The following is a 21,276-nucleotide window of genomic DNA, read 5'->3' as shown; positions in this document are numbered from 1 at the left end:
GGCAATGACATGGCCAGATTTGTGCTTTAGGAATATCATAATTGTATTGGATTATAGAGGAGAGAAATGAATCAGGGAGTTTTAATTAGGAGACTGTTTCAGTAGTCCAGGTTAGGGGTGATGAAGGCCTGAACTAGAGTAGTGATTATGTGACAAGAGATAAGAAGATAGATGTGAGAGATCTTGTGGAAGTAGAATTGACAAGCATTGGCATGTGGAAGTAGAATTGACAAGCATCAGCGTGTGAAAGTATGTGTGGAATGAGGAACAGCCAGTCAAAGATGACTCTGAACTTGCAAACCTGGATGATTAGAAGGCAGGTGATACCTTTAACAAAAGCAGGAAAGTTTGGAAGAAGATTGAGTTTGAAGGAAAGATGATTCTTCTATTTATGGCCTTTTGAGTTTGAGATGCTTATGTAAAATTCAGTTTGAAATGTCCAGTATACAGTTGGTCATATGGGGAGATGTGTGGGGAGGCAAGTGTTAGAATTGTGGATCTGGAAGATATATTTGTAGAAATAAGTGAACTCATGGGATATGGTGAGAGAGAAGGTGGGGGCGGAGCCAACATGGTAGAGTAGAAGGATGGACCTGTAGAAGCTCTCCCCCCATAGCCTATAAAATACCTGTAAAAAATGTCTTTAAACAAATTCTAGAGCAGCACAAGCCACAAAATGACAGAATGAAAGAGATTTCCAGCCCAAGACAGCCTGGAAGGCTGACAGGAAAGGTCTACCGCTCGAGGCCAAGCACAGTCCAGTCTTGGCCTCGTGACACAGCTCAGATGGGACTGGAGCAGGCTTCAGGGCACAGAATCCCAGATAGCAACTGCAGTTCCCAGATCACTGAACCCACAAATGCCAAAGACAGCTTCAAAGGTCAGTGAGAAAGCTCTTTCACCTGGATGAGAAGGGAGCAGGGTGCTGCCTTAGCACCAACCCCAGGTAGAGGAAGCATCCATTTTTGGAGCCGTTGGCCTAAAGACCCTGGGGAAATTGAGCCTGAACTGGATCTCAGCCCTGAGTTTCAGTCCTGGAGTGAGGAAGAGCGCTGGCCTGGTGGAGGCTCTGGAGAGGGAATTGTACTTGCAGATCCTGGGCAGAAAAGCTTGTGGTTGCTCCCAGACTAAAGTGCAGACCAAGAGAGGAGTAAACTCCCCTCTCTTGATTGTGCTACCTTGGAGGAACTGAGAACTTACAGGTCCCTAGAGTATACCTCCCTCTTGACAAAGGGCTCAAAAGTCAAGTAACTGGCTGGGAAAATGGCCAGAAAAGGGGGAAAAATAAGACTACAGGTGTGTGTGTGTGTGTGTGTGTGTGTGTGTGTGTGTGTGTGTGTGTGTGTGTGTGTGTGTGTGTGTGTGTATGTCCTTCATTGCTGAAGAAGACCATGCCATCAGAGAAATAATGACATGACTTGCACTTGACTTTGTTTTGAGTGAGGGAGGGCTGTGCAGGTCACTAGCCTCACTTCTCCTCCAGAGCCATCTGAATCCAGTGACCAGATATTCATCAGGATGACCATAGATGACCCAGGATGAGGCAGTTGGGGTTAAGTGACTTGCCCAAGGTCACATAGCTAGTGAATATCAAGTGTCTGAGGTGAGATTTGAACTCAAGTCCCCCTGACTCCTGCACTGGTACTCTATCCACTGCACCACCTAGCTGCCCTCTATAGAAGGTTGCTTTCTTGGTGAACAGGTATTTTCTTCCATCCTTTTGGATGAAGAAGAACAATACATACCATCAGAGGAAGACATAAAAGTCAAGGCTTCTGCATCCAAATCCTCCAAAATTAATATGCAATGGACTCAGGCCATGGAAGAGCTCAAAAAGAATTTTGAAAATCAAGTAAGAGAGATGGAGGAAAAATTGAGAAGAGAAATGAAAGTGATGCAAGAAAATCATGAAAAGCGAGTCAACAACTTGCCAAAGGAGACCCCAAAATATGCTGAAGAAAATAATACCTTTAAAAATAGGCTAACTCAATTGGAAAAAGAGGTCCAAAAAGCCAATGAGGAGAAGAATGCTTTAAAAGGCAGAATTAGCCAAATGGAAAAGGAAGTTCAAAAGCTCACTGAAGAAAATTTTTTTTCGTTTGGTTTTGTTTTGTAATTTCCTGGTTTCTCATAAAGTCATTAGCTTCCATCTGTTCCATTCTGATTTTTAAAGAACTAATGGAAGACAATGTGAAATATCTAATTGGAAAAACAGCTGACCTGGAAAATATATCCAGGAGAGACAATTTAAAAATTATGGGACTACCTGAAAGCCACGATAAAAAAAAAAAAAAGAAAAAGACGTCATCTTTCATGAAATTCTCAAGGAAAACTGCCCTGATATTCTAGAATCAGTGGGTAAAATAAATATTGAAAGAATCCACTGATCATCTCCTGAAAGAGATCTAAAAAGAGGGAAGAGAAGGTGAAAAGGCACTGGACTGAAGCCTGGGGAGCTTATTCATTTAAGGAGTGGGATGTGAATGATAGTCCAGCAAAGGAAACTAAAAAGGAGTAGTCGTACACAAGGGGAACCGAGAGAGAGCAGTGTCAAAAGAACTTAGGGAGAATATATTATCCAGGAAAAGGGATAGTTAGCAGGGTCAACTGCAGAGAAATTAATCAGGATGAGAATTGTGGAAAGACAATTGGATTTAGCAATGGGAGAGTGCAGTTTCAGTTGAGTAGTGAGGTTGGACGCCAGATTGCAGAGTTGAAAAGTGAATATGAGTCAAGGAAGTCAAAGCCCTCAGTGTGATACCATTTTTGTAGGATTTGGCTGTGAAAGGATGAGGAGATATGGAAGGATAGCTGTAGGGGGACGGTAGCGTCAAGTGAGGATTTTTTAAGAATTGGGGAGACTGGTGTATTTTGCCAATTTTTCACACAATACCTACATGACATGGAAAACAGAATCTCCTGGCATTTAAATACGTACATTTCTGAAGACCAGTATTAAAGTATAATTCTTTAAAATGTCTATTGTTAGAGATTTCTCTTTGTGTTTTAAGCCTAGACAACTGTTTACTCTGTCTGTCTCTCTTCTCCCTTTAGTAAGGCATTACAGTTCCTAAAGGTGGTTTTAGCCCTTGTACCTTTGACTCTGGTAAAACCTGTTCTAACTTTTATTATTGTAGGGGAAAAAACAGCACCTTTGGAGATAGAAAACTGGGACTTGAGCTCAGCTATTTTCTGGTTTGAGGAGCTTGAGCAAGTCCCTGTCTAGTCTCAGTTTTCTCATCTCTAAAACAAACAGATAATGTTTTCACTAGCCTACCTCCAAGGATGTTGTGAGGTCTAAATGACTGAAAATACTTTGGAATCATAAAGTGCTGTTAATGTAAATTATTGCTGTTATTAGGACTAGCTGCATTATTTGGACAAATCACTTTGATTCTTGGTGCCTCATTTTTCCATTTTCAAGATAGATATTGTAATACCTTACTCTAGGAATTAAGTGGACTAGGTGATCTTCACAGTCCCTTCTAGCTGCAAAATCTATGATTTATTTATCTCATAAAAATGCCTATGATGTATTTATCTCATAGAGAGGTCATGAACACATATGAGGTAATAATTCTTTCCTCAAGTATGTATACTCCGCTCTTAAAGGAAGGCCCTGTGGAAATACAAAGTATAAAGTGTTGTTGCAAATTTTTGAATCTCATTGCTCTTCTGTTTCAAAGTTTTTTTCATCTAAAATTGAACATGTAATTTCATTTTTTTTTCTTCTGTCCCTCAGGATATCTTAAATACTGTTATAAGGCATTGTCCTTCCCGGTTTTTCTTCTTGGGTTTACCTGGCTTTACAATGCTGATAGGAGACTTCATCACTGCTGCATCCAGAGTTCTCAGTACAGACATGTTGGCGGTGAGTATGACAATGCTCAACATCCAAGTTCCCAAGAGAGTGTACAATCGCTAACAAGGTTCAGATTTCTCCACTCTTAACAGGTGTTGACTCATTAGTGCAATGTGAAACTGGGCTCTCAGGGTAGATACCATGGCAGCTGATGTGTGAAATTGTAGGATAAGGTGACATACTAGTATTGCAAAGGTGTTTCATCAAAAGGCCAAAGTGTGAGAAATCATATCCTCACTAGTATTTCAGCACATTTACACACTAAAAAGCAAGTCTTGGGTTTCACAATCTCATTAGCTTTTTATAATAAATGAAAATGGAACTAGATGCTTGTAATAAGCACAGATTTCTAAAGATAATGCTATTAAGAATTTTTTTGTTAAATAGAGATGAAGAGACATATAAAACATTTTGGTTACTTTAAAATGGGAATGGTTTTTAAAATGAAGGGACTTTTTAAAATTCACTTATTCAATAGCAGTTTGTTAAGGATTTAATCTCATCAAAGCACTATATAAAGGGAATTACAAAGATTAAGACATGATCCCTGCTCTCCTTCATATGTATTTGTTTCAACTTCTATATCATGTCTTAGCATACTAAATGATTATTACTAAAATTATTTCAGCATTTTATTAATGCTGATGATTATAAGCTAAACTATTGTTCATAAATAAAAACTGTTTCTTATTAAAGCAAGTGGACATAAATTTACATTGAAATGTAAAGTTCATATATAACATTTGCTTTTGATCTTTACATTAAGCCAGAATATTGTGGGGTAACTTCGAAAAATCAGTCACTCAGCAGACATCGATTAAGTACTGTCTACGTGCCAGGCAGCGTACTAGGTGATGAGGAGACAAATAATGAATGTCTGCTCGTAAGGAGCGCACAGGTACAAGATGACCACTTTTACTTACGGCGTCGGTATAGAATGGTGTTTTATGTTTAAACTTATGTCTTGCTCTTTACCCTTTTCATGTTACCTGTTCATACCCAGCGAAAATGTATTTCTTTCTGTATGATTTACCCCATGAATGGTGAGCTTGATTATTAATTGAGGGCTTCTGTTACTATTAACAGGGAAGAGCTAAGTATTTATGCTGTTATATAAAACTAGACCCCTGAATCATTTACAGAAATGTTTATTGAAACATTAATACCTAACAGCTTGAATTTACTTTCACACTTAGTTACTTAAAAAAAAGATAAAAAAAGGATAAGCATGAGGTGGGGAATGATTTAATTATGAGGTCACAGCTGCAGAATAAGAGACAAGGATGCCAGCTGCTAAATTGGTATTCCTAAAATACAAATCTAGCCCTGTCATCTTCCTAATCAAAAATCTTCAGTGGCACACAATTGACTCTAAGATAAAGTACAATTTCCTCAGTGTGGCATTTAAAGTCTTGATAACCTGGCTTTCACCTATTTTTCATACTTAATTCATTTTACTCCCCTTGATGCCTTCTTTGTTTAGGGCAAATTAACCCGGTAGTTCTTCTTCATGAAATTATGTCTCTTGACTCCATGTTCTATGCATGGAATGCTTCACCATTTCTTCCCCAGTTAATCAGTCAGTCAACAAAAATTAGTGTGTACTTACCGTGAGGTAGCTAATTACTGAGATATAAGCACAAAAAAAATCAAAACAGTCCCTATGAACAAGGAGTTTACATTCTAATCCCTCACTTTCTTCAGAGTACAGCCTATGTGATACCAACATAAATCTTTTCCTGATTCTTCCAGTTACTAACACTTTCTTCCCCTGGAAATGACTTTGTTATTTTCTATTTTGTTTTTGTTGTTGTTCATTTGTTTTAGTTCTGTTGAATTCTTTGTGATCCCCTTTTGGGTTTTTTTGGGCAAAGGTACTGAAGTGGTTTGCCATTTCCTCCTCCAACTCAGTCTGCATATGAGGAACTTCAGGCAAACAAGGTTAAGTGATTTGCTCAGGGTCATACAGCTACTGTCGGAGGCAGGATTTGAACTCAGGTCTTCCTGACTTCTGTTTTGTGGCTTGGTACTCTATTCACTATACCACCTAGCCTCCCATTTATTTAACTATGTACAAGTTGAACCCTCCCAGTAGAAATATAACCCCTTAAGTGCAGAGCCTGCTTTGTTTTTCTCATTGTGTTTTTCTTTGTGCCTAGTGAAGTGACTTACATATGCTTAATAATTTCTAATAAATTGAGGGTAGAAGTGGAAAAGTGATTAATTCCAGCGGATCACACTCCTGTTTAGGACAGGGAATACATATTAACTTGAAGGTCACTTGATTGAATTTCCCTTTAAAAAGAAAAAGAATTACAGAATGGATTAAAAAGCATATTGTAATATATATATGCATATATATGGACTAAAAATAATAATATATTGACTAAAGGAAATATACCTAAAACTGAATTATGCATGCATATTCAAAATAAGAAGATGGACTAAAATTTACTATGTCAAATCATTGGAGAGGCAATTGAAAATTATAAATCATGATGCTGTACCAAACGGAATTCACATTATAATAGATTAATAGATATAAATATTGTGAATATATTATGCTTAAAAATACCTTTGTTAATTAAAAATAATATTAGCTACATATGCCCCAATACTATTACTATATTTTCAGAGGAAAAAGTAACTGAATTACAAAGGAAAACTGTAATGGAAAACTATAAAGGGGACTGTATCATTGTCTCACTAACAACATAACAAATCAAACAAAAACATAAATAAGAAGTTATAAATAAATAGGATTCTTAAAATCCCTACTAGATTTGTTAACTATAAGGAGAAAATGAAATTGGTATAGTAAAACATTTATTTGTTACTAACATGCATATTGAATTGTAACAAAAATTTTTATTAGTTGGGGGAAATTTTGCAAATAAATTCAGAAATTTTAAATACAGTTTTTAAATCGACAGCAAAATATCTCCAAAAGATATGCCCTAGATGGAAACAGAAAAGTGGCAAGTTTATATCTCAGTATGCGTATCTGTTAAAAAAAGGAAATTAATTAGTAGTTTGCATTAAACTCCCCCCCCCCCCCCCCCCCCCCCCCCCCCGTGGGATCAGTAAAGGTTTCATAGAGAAAGTGGAGTTTGTTTTGAATGTTAAGGCGACTTCTACAGAGGGAGGAAAGGAAGGAAGGCAAGTAAGAACCCTTACGGAGCTAGTGCAGTAATCCTGACAAGAGACAATCAGGTCCTGTACTGTAATGACACGGGCACAAAAGACATTGTGGAGGTAGAAATGATGAAACTTTGCAATTAATTGCATATAGAAAGGTGAGGAAGAGTGAAATTTTTTTCCCCACTGCCTCATGTTGGTATGAAACTACCCTGTGTTCTCAAAGGCCATGCCAGTGTAGTAATCCCAGTGCCATAACTCCAGCAGAAGAGGCTTCAAGTACAGGGCTGGTGACAGACCATATGTCTGTGCACAATGACAAGCCTAGCCTAGTTTGGAAAGGCCAATCCTTCAGTTTGACCACATGTTGATATATTTTTTTTTTTATTCTATCAGCCCTTGAAGAATATCTGCTAAGCTGTCCTAAGATGGAATCCACATTAGTAGAGGGAGTACCCATACTGACAAAATCACACAATAATACTTGCTGCCCTAAGCAAAACCAACAGCTGATTCTTTCACTTGAGAGCTAATTATGTAATTTTTTTCTTATAAACAGAAGATTAAACTAATTTTTTTCTGTTTCACTCTCTTAATTATTCTTCATTTTTTGATGTTTCCTCTCTGTCGATAATATTTCTGTATTCTCTTCTATGGTTCCTATCTGTACTGTAAAACTCAGGCATTCACCCTAATGTTTCCCAGCGTCATTAACTGAGTAGCAGTCTCTGCATGGTGAAATGTATTTATTGCTATTTTTCTGTCTCAAAGTAATCCTATATAAATGTATTTGATAACCCATTAGTGCATCAGCACTTCTTTCAGACAGATTCACATTGTGGAAAAAATGAGTCTTGATGATTTTTTTCTTCATCCATCCCACCCCCATCCACATACTAGCTCCCAATATAAGCTAATTGAAGTTTTCTAACTAGTTATTCATGGTGTGCAAATAGTCTATTTTCAAAGTCCTATATAAACTGTCTTCTGGGTTTATCCCATGACATGCTCTCTAGGCAAGCGTGTCAGTTTCCTATTCAGTTCTGGCTACAAGTCAAATGATTTCCTTTTCTGAAGATGTATCTTATTCCTTCTTGTGTACTCTATCATCACGCGTAATGGCATAATATACTCTGCATCTGTCATTTTTTCTTTTGTTTGTCGCTGCCTTTTTTTAAAAAACTTGACTGCTGGCCTGAATTGTTAATAGCTTATAAACAACTTATATTGCATTAAAAATTCTATAAGACAAAGCATTTTTTTGCTGATTCTGCATAGTGAATCAAAGCCATAATATGTCAGACAATAGGATTGTTCCAGATATAGATCATACTACTAAAACTAGATCACTCTTAAAGAAAAAAAAATACACACACACAAAGTGAAAAATGCCATTGGGCCTTACTCAGATTTATATAGGCCAACTTGATTGCCAGAAATATGGAAATAAACTTAGACTACTTAGTTTTTAAGGTACCTATCATATCAGTATAAATCTGTTCTAAATCCAATAAAGCCAATCTGTAGTCGTATACCTACTGAAACAGAAAGACTATATTCTTTTGTGCTTTGTATTTCTTTCAGACCGACCATTAATGAAAAAAAATTCAACTTTATTCCACTAATGCTTGAAAACTTTCTTTGAATGATTCTCTTGGTTGTATTTTTTTTTAATTTACTTCTCTAACATGACTTTAGTAAACATCTCTTAGCATCAAAATTTCAGTTTATAAAGAAAAGAAGAGGTTGAGACAGTAAATTTTTGTTGCATACATTTTTCTACTAACAGCTTGTTTTATTGTATTTTAAACTTAAGATGGTAGATATAATATTGTCTGTTTTCCTGTGTTCCTTTCTAACTTTTCTTTTACTCTCATGTATTTCTATTGTGATGATTCATGCTCTTTCTTTCTTTCCTTCTTTCTTTTTTAGTATATTATTTCTGACCTCTATACCCCCACTTCAGCCCTTCTCTTTTAATAAATAAACATAGTCATGCAAAACCAATCTGTATGCCATCCTTCTATATAGAATCTCTACTTCCCTTTTCCTCCTACTTTAACTCTCCCACTTTCCACCCTACTTTCCCCAGCCCCACTTTCTAATCTTACCTCTGAAGATAATAATCAAATTAGTATTACCCTTCTACTAAAGGCATGTCAGTTATTTTTCCTATTAATAGTCATCTTTCAGTCTTTTTTCTCCAAAACATTGCTGCCTGGTCACTATTCCCCTTGCGTATTGTCTTTCTTTAGGAGAATGTGAGCTCTTTGAAGGCAGGAAATCTCTTTTTTGCTTGCCTTAGTATCCCCAGTGTGCTTAGTTAATACCTGTACATAGTAAGTTTTTAATAAATCCTTTTATTCATTCGACCTGGAGTCATAATTGGTCATTGTGTTAATACTAGCTAGATTTTACTTCTTTCCAAGTTTTCGTTAACATTATTGTAGTCAAGGGGCAGAGCCAAGATGACAGAGTAGAAAGACAAAAAAATGCAGGCGCTCCCCACACAGCCCATAAAATACCTGGAGAGAGGGACGCTCAACAAATTTTGGAGCAGCAGAAGTGGAGAACAGACTGGAGGAGATTTCCAGCCCAGGGTGACCTGAAAGGCCCATGGGAAAGGTCGGTTGCACCAGACACAGAGCCAGGAGCAGAGCCCAGCCCAGCCTTGGACGCCTGGTGAGGCACTAGGAGACTCTGGGAGGAGAACACCTTGGGGGCAGAATCTCCAGTTGCATTAGCTGGTCCTCAGATCCCTCAACCCACAGGTGCCAAAGGTCAGTGACGGGATTTTCTCAGCTGGCCAGGAAGGGAGAAGGGCCTTCCCATAGCTCTTGCCTCAGGCAGCAGCCCGCAGAGGCCATATCAGGCAGGCGGCAGCAGATCTCAAGGCAGCCCCTACAGCAGCCCAAGACCATTGCTGGATCGTAAAAATCTCTGGGGGCACTGAGGGAGCTGGTCTTTGTCTTGCACTGAATGGTGGCCCTGCCCCCACAGTTGACTGAATCCCACTCCCCCAGTGCTAGCTTGGTGGAACTGGAGGTCAGGTGCATGTGGAGAGGAAACTCTGCTAAGACTTTGGGCACAAAAATCCTTCCCTGCACCCAGACCAGTACACGCTTGATTGTGCCACCTTGGAGGAACTGAGATCTTACAGATTCCCAGAGTATACCCTATTCTTGACAAAGGACCCAAAAGCCAAGTAACTGGTTGGGAAAATGTGCAAAAAAGGGAAAAAAAATAAGACCATATAAGGTTACTTTTTTAGTGAACAGATATCTCCTCCTATCCTTTTGGATGAGGAAGAATAATGCTTACCATCAGGGAAAGACATAAAATTCTGTTTCTCAAACATCCAAAATAAATATTCAGTGGGCTCAGGCCATGGAAGAGCTCAAAAAGGATTTTGAAAATCAAGTAAGAGAGGTGGAGGAAAAACTGAGAAGAGAAATGAAAGAGATGCAAGAAAATCATGAAAAGTGGGTTAACACTTTGCTAAAGGAGACCCAAAAATATGCTGAAGAAAAGAACACCTTGAAAAATAGGCTAACTCAATTGACAAAAGAGGTTCAAAAAGCCAGTGAGGAGAAGAATGCTTTAAAAAAGAATTAGCCAAATGGAAAAGGAGGTTCAAAAGCTCACTGAAGAAAATAGTTCTTTCAAAATTAGAATGGAACAAATGGAGGCTATGACTTTATGAGAAACCAAGAAATCACAAAACAAAAGCAAAAGAATGACAAAATGGAAGATAATGTGAAATATCTCACTGAAAAAACAACTGACCTGGAAAATAGATCCAGGAGAGACAATTTAAAAATTATGGGACTACTTAAAAGCCACGATCAAAAAAAGCCTAGACATCATATTTCATGAAATTATCAAGGAAAACTGCCCTGACATTCTAGAACCAGGGGGCAAAATAAATATTGAAGGAGTCTACAGATCACATCCTGAAAGAGATCCAAAAAGAGAAACTCCTGGGAACATTGTGGCCAAATTCCAGAGTTTCCAGGTCAAGGAGAAAATATTGCAAGCAGCTAGAAGAAAATAATTAAAGTATTGTGGAAATACAACCAGGATAACACAAGATCTAGCAGCTTCTACATTAAGGGATGTAGGGTGTGGAATATGATATTCCAGAGGGCAAAGGAACTAGGACTAAAACCAAGAATCACCTATCCAGCAAAACTGAGTATAATACTTCAGGGGAAAAAAATGGTATTTCAATGAAATAGAGGACTTTCAAGCATTTTTGATGAAAAGACCAGAGCTGAAAAGAAAATTTGACCTTCAAACACAAGAATCAAGAGAAGCATGAAAAGGTAAACAGCAAAGAGAAGTCATAAGGGACTTTACTAAAGTTGAACTATTTATATTCCTACATGGAAAGACAATATTTGTAACTCTTGAAACTTTTTTCAGTATCTGGGTAGTGGGTGGGATTACACACACACACACACACACACACACACACACACACACACACAGAGCACAGAGTGAATGGAATAGAATGGGATCATATCTTAAAAAAATGAAATTAAGTGCTGAGAGAGAAATATATTGGGAGGAGAAAGGGAGAAATGGAATGGGGCAAATTATCTCAGAAAAGAGGCAAGTAAAAGACTTATCAGTGGAGGGAAAAAGAGGGGAGGTGAGAGAAAAAAACTCATCACATTCGACTAAAGGAAGGAATAAAATGCACACTCATTTTGGTATGAAAACCTGTCTTACAATACAGGAAAGTGGGGGAGAAGGGGATAAGCAGGGTGGGGGGATGATGGAAGGGAGGGCAGTGGGAGGAGGGAGCAATTTGAAGTCAACACTCTTGGGGAGGGACAGGATCAAAAGAGAGAATAGAAGCAATGGGGGGCAGGATAGGATGGAGGGGAATATAGTTAGTCTTATACAACACGACTATTAATGGAAGTCATTTGCAAAACTACACAGATATGGCCTATATTGAATTGCCTGCCCTCCCAAAGGAAATGGGTGGGGAGGGAGGGATGGGGAGAAGTTGGAACTCAAAGTTTTAGGAACAACCGTCGAGTACTGTTCTTGCTACTAGGAAATAAGAAATACAGGTAATGGGGCATAGAAAGTTATCTTGCCCTACAGGACAGAAGAGAAGATGGGGATAAGGGAAAGGAGGAATGTTAGAAAGGAGGACAGATTGGTGATAGGGGCAATTAAAATGCTCGACGTTTTGGGGTGGGGGGAGGGGACAAATGGGGAGAAAATTTGGAACCCAAAATTTTGTAGAAATGAATGTTGAAAAGTTAAATAAACGAATTAAAAAAAAAACCAGAAACATTATTGTAGTCATAGTATAAATCTGCTTTTTTTCATTCTACATCACTATATGTAAATCTTCTCAGGTTCCTCTGTATATGTCTCATTTATTATATCATAATGCAACAGTTCTTTATTATATTATGTACCATTTTTTTTTTAGCAGTTTCCAAATGATGAGCACCCATTTTGTTTTCAGTTTTTTGTGTTTCTATTTCTGCTTTTTTTTTTTTTTTTAACTATACTATAAAGTAGTCTTTTGTTGCCTATGGGTTGTTCCTTCCTTCTTTGATTTCTTTGGAGCTTAGTTACTGTGGGAGTATTATTCCGATTTGTTGAACTATTACACAACTCCACCAACATTTGCATTAATGTGAAATTTCTGGAAAACCTGCCTTTTTTCCCTCTCTACCAATCTGGTGTACAAGGTAGAATTTGAAAATTGATTTAATTTGCATGTATCTTATTAATGATTTGGAACATTTTTATGTAATTGTTGATATCTTCCTTTTTTCTTTTGAGAAGCACCTAGTGATATCCTTTCATTCTTTCTTCTTATATATTTGTATCAGTTCCCTAAGCATCTTATATGTCAGACCTTTAACACAGAATTTTTCTGCCAAAGGTTATTTCCCATTTAAATTCTCTTTTAATTTTAACTGTATTGATTTTGTTTATATAAAAACGTTGCAAGTTTATGTAATTGAAATTATACATTTTTTTATCCTATGCTCTTCTCAATAACTTGTTTAGTCAAGAATTCCTCCTCTATCCATACAAAAGGTATCTCCTCCCTGCTCCTCAAATTTGTTTATGATATGATTTTTATATCTAAATTATATATTAGTTTGGAACTTTTTGTGGCATATCATGTAAAATATTTATCTATACCTGTCTGATATATGTAGATCTATGTCTATTTTGTTGAATAGTGTATCCATATTGTGTTTGATAGCTTTTATATCATTTTTACTTAATCTGTTCCACTGATCAACTTTTATAATTTTGTATTTGTTTATATATGTATATATTTATCTTTTAACCAGTACCAAATTGTTTTGATTTTTACAGCTTTGTAGTATAATCTAAGTTCTTACACTGGTAGACCCGTTCCTGCCTGATTTTTTCATTATTTTCCTTAATATTCTTAACCTTGCTCTTCCAGATATATTTTTTCTAGATCCATAAAATAAGTATTTTGCTAATAGTAATTTGGTATGGCACTGAATTCACAAATTAATTTAGATGGTATTATCATTTTTATTATATTGTCATGGTTCAGTCATGAAGAGTTAATGTCTAATTATTTAACTCTTTTTTTCTCAAAAGATTGTTCTGTAGTTTTATTCATGTAATTCTCCTCTGTGTCTTGGTAGCTGAACTTCTACGCATTTTAGGGGCAGCTAGGTGGTGCAGTGGATAGAGCACCAGTCAGGCAGACCTGAGTTCAAATCTCACTTCAGACACTTGACATTCACTAACTGTGTGACCTTGGGCAAGTCACTTAACCCCAATTGCCTCAACCTGGGTCATCTCCAGTCATCCTCATGAATATCTGGTCACTGGATTCAGAAAGCTCTGGAGGAGAAGTGAGCCTGGTGACATACACAGCCCTCCCTCACTCAAAACAAAGTCAAGTGCAAGTGATGTCATCATTTCTCTGATGGCGTGGTCTTCTTTGGCAATGAAGGACAAACATGTCTAGGCATTTATATGCTCTGTAGTTGTTTTTTCTCTTCCTGTTAGGTTTTATTCATATTATTAGAAACACTGGTGATTTTTTTTCAATTTATTTTATAGAGTGGAACTTGCCTGAACTTATTTCAATTAATTTTTTAGTTGACATGCTATGGCTATCTGTATCAAGTGTGCCACCACTTTTCCATCCTCCCATGTTATAACCTCAGTGTTATACTTGTTTCTTCATCTTTCTCACCCACATATCAAATCATTTGTCAAGTCTTGACTTTTTTACATCCATACCACTTCTCACATCTACCACCTTCTTTCTGCTTACATATGATCACTAACATAAGTCAGACTCCTATCACTTCTTACCTGAATTACTATAACATCCCCCCTGTGGGTCTCCCTATGTTAAACATGTCATTATTTCACATAGCTGCCAAAATGATTTTCCTGAAATATGGTTCTGACCATGTTGCTCCTCTACTCGGTAAACCTCAATGGCTCCCTTTTGCCTCTAGAATTAAATTAAACTACACTAGCTTTTAATGGCTTTCACAATATAATCTTCAACCTATTGTTGTTTGTCCTCCGTCTTCAAAGAGGACCAATGACATTATACATGTATAATGGGAATTTAAATGGAAAAATCTTTCCCATTTATTAATAGGCCCATGTGGGCTGCTTAAATCACATGAAAGGCTAAGACACATGTAATGGGAGGAGCTTGCTGAGCAGGTGTAACCGGAAGGGTGGAGCAGAGCTGGGAGGAAGTTGGTCAGGCTAATCAGAGCTGGGAAGGACACTGGCAGGCAGGCACAGTTAGGCTCCAGAGTGTGTGTTTGTGGGAAGGCCCCAGGGGTGGGGGGAGGCTTGGGAATGGCTTTGTCCCCTGCAGTGCTAATGTGTAGTGACTTCTTGATCACTGTGATGGATTTGGATTTTCTGGTTTGGGGATCTGGGGATCTGGCTTTCTGGCGTCTGAATAAATGTTTTTCTTCTACCTTCTATATGGAGAGTCTGTTATACTTTGTGATTCAGAGCTATACAAGGGCATATTCATAATTGCCCTTGGTGCTGTGCCTATTACCTGGGTTATACAAGATGAGGTCTTGATTTGTGCATGAATTAGATTTAAGTGAGGCAGAGTTGTGCAAAGTCCTCAGCCTCACTCTTTCTTCCAGAGTCATCAGAGTTCAGTGAAGGGACAAAAGTCAGTGACTGTTGATGGCCTGGGATCCAGTGGATGACCTTGTGTCTTTGATACCTGACCAAGCTCTAATTATTCCACAGCTTCTGCTTTCAGCTGCCTTCATGGCATGTTCTCATCAGCCTATTTCCCAGGGTAAAGTCTTATGCTGTGAGTAAACAACTCTCCCATCTCACCAGTGGGTTTTAGGTTACCCTTTTGGGTAGCCTCAACCTGGCTACCTATTTTCTGAGATGGTTTTACCATGGTGTGGTCACTGTGCATGCTATTGCTTCCTGGTGCCACAGGTGAGAGTTAGGTGAAGGTGGAACCAATAGTGAATGAGCAGCCCTGAAAAGGGCTTGGCAACCTTCACACCTGAGATGTTGGTACTCCTTAAACACACCATACATCACTCTCAACTTATATTTCTAGCTTCATTATACGTTACTGCAATGGTAATTTAAATGGGAAGATCTTTCCCATTCATTAATAGGCTCATGTGACCTGCCTAGGTCATATGGAAGTCTGAGTCACATTGAGCCTGTGGTGGGAGGAGTTTGCTGCCTGGGTGGATTAGGAAAGGTGGAACTAGAAGAGGCAGAGCTAAAGCAAAGCTGAGAGGAAGTTAGTCATGAGAGCAGTCAGAGCTGGCTAGCAGGCAGCTGGCTAGTGTGAGTGAAAGAACTTGTTTGTGATGTTGTTTCTACTTGTGATTTGTTTAAGGGATCTGGTTTGTGGGAAGCCTAGCAGAGGGAAGGCTTGGGGATGGTGTTGTCCTCCACATTGTTATTATGTATGGATTTTTGTTACTATGATGGATTTGACTTTCTGGTATCTGAATAAATGTTTTAGTTCTGTCTAACACGTGGAAAGTCAGTCTGTTATATTTCGAGGTTCAGAATTGTGCTGGGGTATTCATAGCCATAGGTGCTATGAATATTACGAGGGCGCTACTATTACTTTCTCTAACATACTTTACAATCCAACTAAATATTAGTCTTTTCTATTTCTCACATGCCTCTATTTGCCTTGTACATAGTGGTTGCTTAATAATGTTTATTAAAAGTTAGCTTTAGAAGTCTTTAAGCAAAGGCTGAATTATCATTATTCAGGAATGTTATAGCAGGAATTTTTTTTAAAAAGTTTATGTTGGACTAGATGGCCATTGTCCATGATTAGTGGAGCTATAAATTAGTAGCCAGTCCTTAAAAATGATTTTAAAAAATTATTTTGTAAAGAGCTAACAGATCAATGATCATAGATTTACATAGATGGATTAGACAGAATGAGGGCTGGGATGAATTTTATTGGCAGACTCTATAGAACAAATAAGCCCTAATTTTTAAAAATTGTTTATTAATTGTTCAAATAACAACTGCTTTAAAAAAATAAATTTGTTGACTGGATAAATTATAAAATAAAAAGATAAAAATAAACAAAACCCAAATCCCTTAATATTTATTTACGTAGTCTAGCAAAACGAATTCTCACTTTAGCCATCTCTAAAAATTCATGGCTCTTTTTGGACTTTAAATTCATCATCTCTATCAAGAGGTAGGTGGTGTGTTTCATTATTATTCTTTTGGATCAGTTACATTGATCAGAGTTACAATGTCTTTCAAAGTTGTTTTTTTCTCTATATTGTTCTTAATATTATATTAAATGTTCTCTAGTTCTATTTTTGCTTTTCACATCAGTTCATGAAGGTCTTCATAGTTTTTTTCAAAATTTTCAATTTCATCATTTTTTAAGGAACAATGACATTGCCTTATATTCAGACGCCACAATTTCTCTGTTCCCCAATAGAACATGCTGTTAGTTTCCGGTTTTTGGCTGCTGTGGGAAGAGCTTATATAAATATTGTTGTGCCTATCTTTGATCTCTTTGGGAGTTTAGGCACGCTAGTGGTATTGCTAGGTTAAAGAGTATCCACGGTTTAATGTTCTGAACCTGTTTTCAAATTTCTTTCCAGAATGGCTAGACCAATTCCCAACTCTACTAATAGTGCATTAGCATACCTTTTATTTGTCCCATAGTCCCTCCAATATTTGTCACTTTCCTGTTTTTGTCATCTTTGCCAGTCTAATAGTTGTGAGGTAGAACTTTAAAGTTGTTTTAATTTTCATTTATTTAATTGTTGGCCACTTACGCCTTTTTTTTTGAAAAATGCCTGCTCTTATTATTTGACCATTTTTCTTTTGGGGAATGATTCTTAGTTTTATAGATTTGCAAAATATACACATGTACATCTTCAAAATGAGATCTTTTTCAGAATAAATTGTTGCAAATATTTTTTTCTTAATTACCCATTTCCCTTCTAATTTTTATTACGTTAGATTTCTTTTTCAAAACCTTAATTGTATAAAATCAAACTGGATTTTACCTTGTATGATCCTCTTTATCATTTATCTATTATGAACTTTTTTCTCACCCAGAGTTCTGAAAGTTATTTTCTTTCTTGTTCCTTTAATTTCTTTGTGATGTGTCTCTCTCCTTGTAAGACATAGGTCCATTTGGAGCTTATCTTGGTAGAAGTACTGGTCAAAATCTAATTTCTTTTGGAATGCTGTCCATTTCTCACAAGTTTTTTGTCTTGTGAGTCCTTCCTCCAGTAATTGTGGTCTTTGGTTTTATTATTCACTGTACTATTACTCACTGCATTATTCACTGTTTATTTCTACAGGCCATATACTTAATTTGTTCCACTATTGAACTTCCTTAAAAACCAGTACAAAATTATTTTACTAATTAACACTTTGTGTTAACAGTTTCAGATTTGGTATTTATAGAAACCTCTTCCTGTTTTTTCTCCATTGTTACTCTTTGGATTTTTGACTTTTTGTTTCTTCACGTGATTTTGGTTTTATGTTTTGTATTTCTACAAAGTATTCTTTTGGGAGTTTGATTGGGAAAACTCTGAATAAATAATTTAATTACCATTGCCAATTTAATTATATTGGCTATACCTACCTAGTGATTATGGTTTCTCCAAATATTTAGGTCTGTTTTCATTTCTTCAAAGAGCAGATTATAGTTAGATTTATATGGTCCCAGAACAAATCTTTGAAGATGGCACTTCCAAGAATTTGCCTTATATACTGCAATTCTGCTGAAGTTATAAATTATTCCAGTTAATTTTTAGTTGACTGTCTAGAATTTGCAAAGTATACCATCATATCATCTTCAAAAAGTATTAATTTTATTTGTGCTTATTCTCTCAATTGATTTTTGCCAAAACCAGCCTATCTAGTTGGGCATCTTTGCTTTTAATGATATAGAAAAGGCTTCTGACTCTTCTTTAAAAAATATGATTTTTATTCTTCGATATAGATAAATGCTTTTTGCTTTATTTAAAGAAAGTTCTCTTTGTTTCTATGATTTCTAGAGTTTTGAAATAGAAATAATTTTGTATTTTGTTATGAGACTTCACCATTTATTGATAAAATGTGACTATTATTCATATTGTTAACATAGTTTATTATATTAATAGTTTTCTTTATGTCAGAGCAACTCGATTCCTATTACAAACTTTATCTGGTAATAATGTGTTACCTTTCTAATATGTTGTAACCTATCTGATAATATTTTTTTTAATTACATCATTTTTCATTAGGGATGTAGGCCTATAATTTTCTTTCTCTGATTTGTCTCCTGTTTTAGCTATCAAGACCATATTTATATCACAGGAAGAAATCATACAGGTGTCTTATTTTCTTATTATCACAGTTTATGTAGAATTGAAATGAGTTGTTTGAATGTTTCATAGAATTCTTGTTAATCCATCCAGTCTTGCTGCTTTTTCTTTGACAGTTCATTTATGGCTTACTCAATTTCATTTTCTGATGTTGGATTATTTACATAGTATATTTCTTTTGTTAATCATTATAGTTTATATTTTATGAGCATTCATTTGCTCTGTTATCAATTTTGATAGCATGTAGTTGGGCAAAATAGTTTCTTTTTAAAAATAAATTTTATTGATTTTCTTTTTTTATATCACCAAAATGTTCCCCAGTACTCTGCCAGTCTTCCTCCCAGAGAGTCATATAAACATATATGAAATGATGTTTTAAAAAATGTAAAAATAGAGATGAATCAGCTAAGCTGATCCATACATTAAAAAAATCTTAAAATGTAAACAGTGTACCACACCAGCAGACTTCCCAGCTTTGCAAAACAAAGTCGTTGTTGTCCTTCATTCTCAAAGATGACCAGAATGATATCACTATGCTATAATCAGTTTTCATTGTGTGCGATTGGCTGATCAGACCAATACGAGCTTGGAATGCTCTATCACTGGTTGGGCACAAGTAGTCCGTGTGAACATTTGGGGTGGATTCTCTAAATTTGCACATCCTGCATTTTCTTTGAGCTGTTTCAGTTCTGCTTTGCTCATAAGGCACTACCTTCTCTGATGTGGGCATGCCATGCTGAGTGGTCCTGTGCCAATGTCTCCCATGTCACACAATCAATTCCAGAGTTCTTAAGAAACTTTGAGAGTTTCTTTGTATTGCTTCTTCTGACCATGTGAGCACTTGCTGTGTGAGTTCTTGGTCTTTTTGGCAAGCATGCTTTTGGCATTCAGACCCTTTCAGTCACTTTATTTGCACAATTCCAAATTGTTTTCCAAAATAATGCATTAATTTACAGCTCCACAAACAATGCGGTAGTGTGCCCATCTTCATTCAACCTTTCCAATATTGACTATTTTCCATATTTTGTCATTGTTGTGAATTTGTACTGTGAGAAATAAAGGCTCAAATTTATTTTGATTTTCATTTCTCTTATTAGTAATTCAGAACGTTTTTTCATTTGGTGGTTAAGTTTGCAGTTTTTCTTTTGAGAATGCTTTCTTTATCTTTTGGCTACTCCTGCTGAGGAATCACTTTTGATCTGTATATGTGTCTGTGTGTATATATGCGTGTATGTATGTATGTATGTGTCACACACAAATATATGTTATTCCTATTTTTTGAATAGTAAATCCTCATCAGAGAAATTTGATACAACTATTTATTCCTTTTCAAATATAAATCTTCCATAAATATTTTGTTAAGAATAGGTCTCACAGTTGCAAAAGACATATGATCTGCTTCTCTTATAATTTTTAATGGTTTGATTCTTAATATTAAGTTCATGTATGTATTTAGAATATATAGTGGAATATGGCATAAATGTTCAGATAACTATTCTGCCAGATTGCTTTCTGGTTTTCAGTCACAGAGGGATTTCTTTCCTAGGTAATGTATCTTCCACTTAATTTTATGCTGTTATTAAATTCCGTTGTTTCTGATTCTTCAATCTATTTCATTGGTCTACTTTGGTTTTTCAGTAGTACCAAATAGTTTTGATATCTGCAGCTATATAATATTTCCCCCTTTAACCATACCTCTTTTTATTATTTCCCTTTATCATTCTAGATATTTGTTTTTTCATAGTGAATTTTGTTATTGTAGTGTTGTCAGTTTTATTGTAGTGTGCTACTAGAATCTGGCTGAGGTAATCCTCCAGCTATGTTTTCAGGGGTTTTTTTGTTTGTTTTAAATTTTATTATGGAACACCTTGTAGTTGACTGACAGATTGATTCCCAATTATTTCATAAATTTTGTTTTTTGGAATGACATTTTACTTTCTTCCATTGGCTTTTTTTTTCATTATCCAGAATTGCTATTGATGTTGAGGGTTTATTTTCTGGCCTTCAGCATTGTTGAAAATATTAATTGACTCAGTGTCTTTATTGATTCCCTAGAATTTTCTGAGTTAACTTATGTCATCACCAAATAGACAAAGTTTTATTCTTTCTTAATTTCTTTCCCTTATCGTGTTGCTCTTGCTAACCTTTCCAGAGTTATATCAGTTAATAGCAATGAGAGTAGACATCATGTCTGTACTCCTGTATATGCTGGGAAAGCTCATAGTCAATTGCCATTACATTTGATATTTGTTTTTGGCTTTGGATATATTTTTATTTTACCTTTTAATTTATTATTTATTTTGTGCTTTTTACTATATTACAGATGATCCTGTGTTTATATTTGTAGAATTTTTAACATAAGTGAGTTGTGTGTTTTATCAAAGACTTTTTTCTGTATCTACTGAAATAAAC

General features: G+C 36.2%; 1 protein-coding gene across 7 annotated transcripts in view; it reads left to right on the top strand.

The window, feature by feature from the left end:
* Nucleotides 1–21,276, top strand: part of RALGAPA2 (Ral GTPase activating protein catalytic subunit alpha 2) — a 428,361-nt gene that overhangs the window by 194,462 nt on the left and 212,623 nt on the right. For all 7 annotated transcript variants that reach the window (XM_072634579.1, XM_072634577.1, XM_072634576.1 and 4 more), the window contains one exon: nt 3,743–3,871. In XM_072634579.1, coding sequence (XP_072490680.1) covers nt 3,743–3,871 — 129 coding nt within the window. The remainder of the gene's footprint in view (nt 1–3,742; nt 3,872–21,276) is intronic.

Source organism: Notamacropus eugenii, chromosome 1, assembly GCF_028372415.1.
Source record: "Notamacropus eugenii isolate mMacEug1 chromosome 1, mMacEug1.pri_v2, whole genome shotgun sequence".
NCBI classification, from domain to species: domain Eukaryota; kingdom Metazoa; phylum Chordata; class Mammalia; order Diprotodontia; family Macropodidae; genus Notamacropus; species Notamacropus eugenii.
The sequence above is the reverse complement of the archived record's forward strand: the minus strand, read 5'-3'. Positions and strand labels throughout refer to the sequence as shown.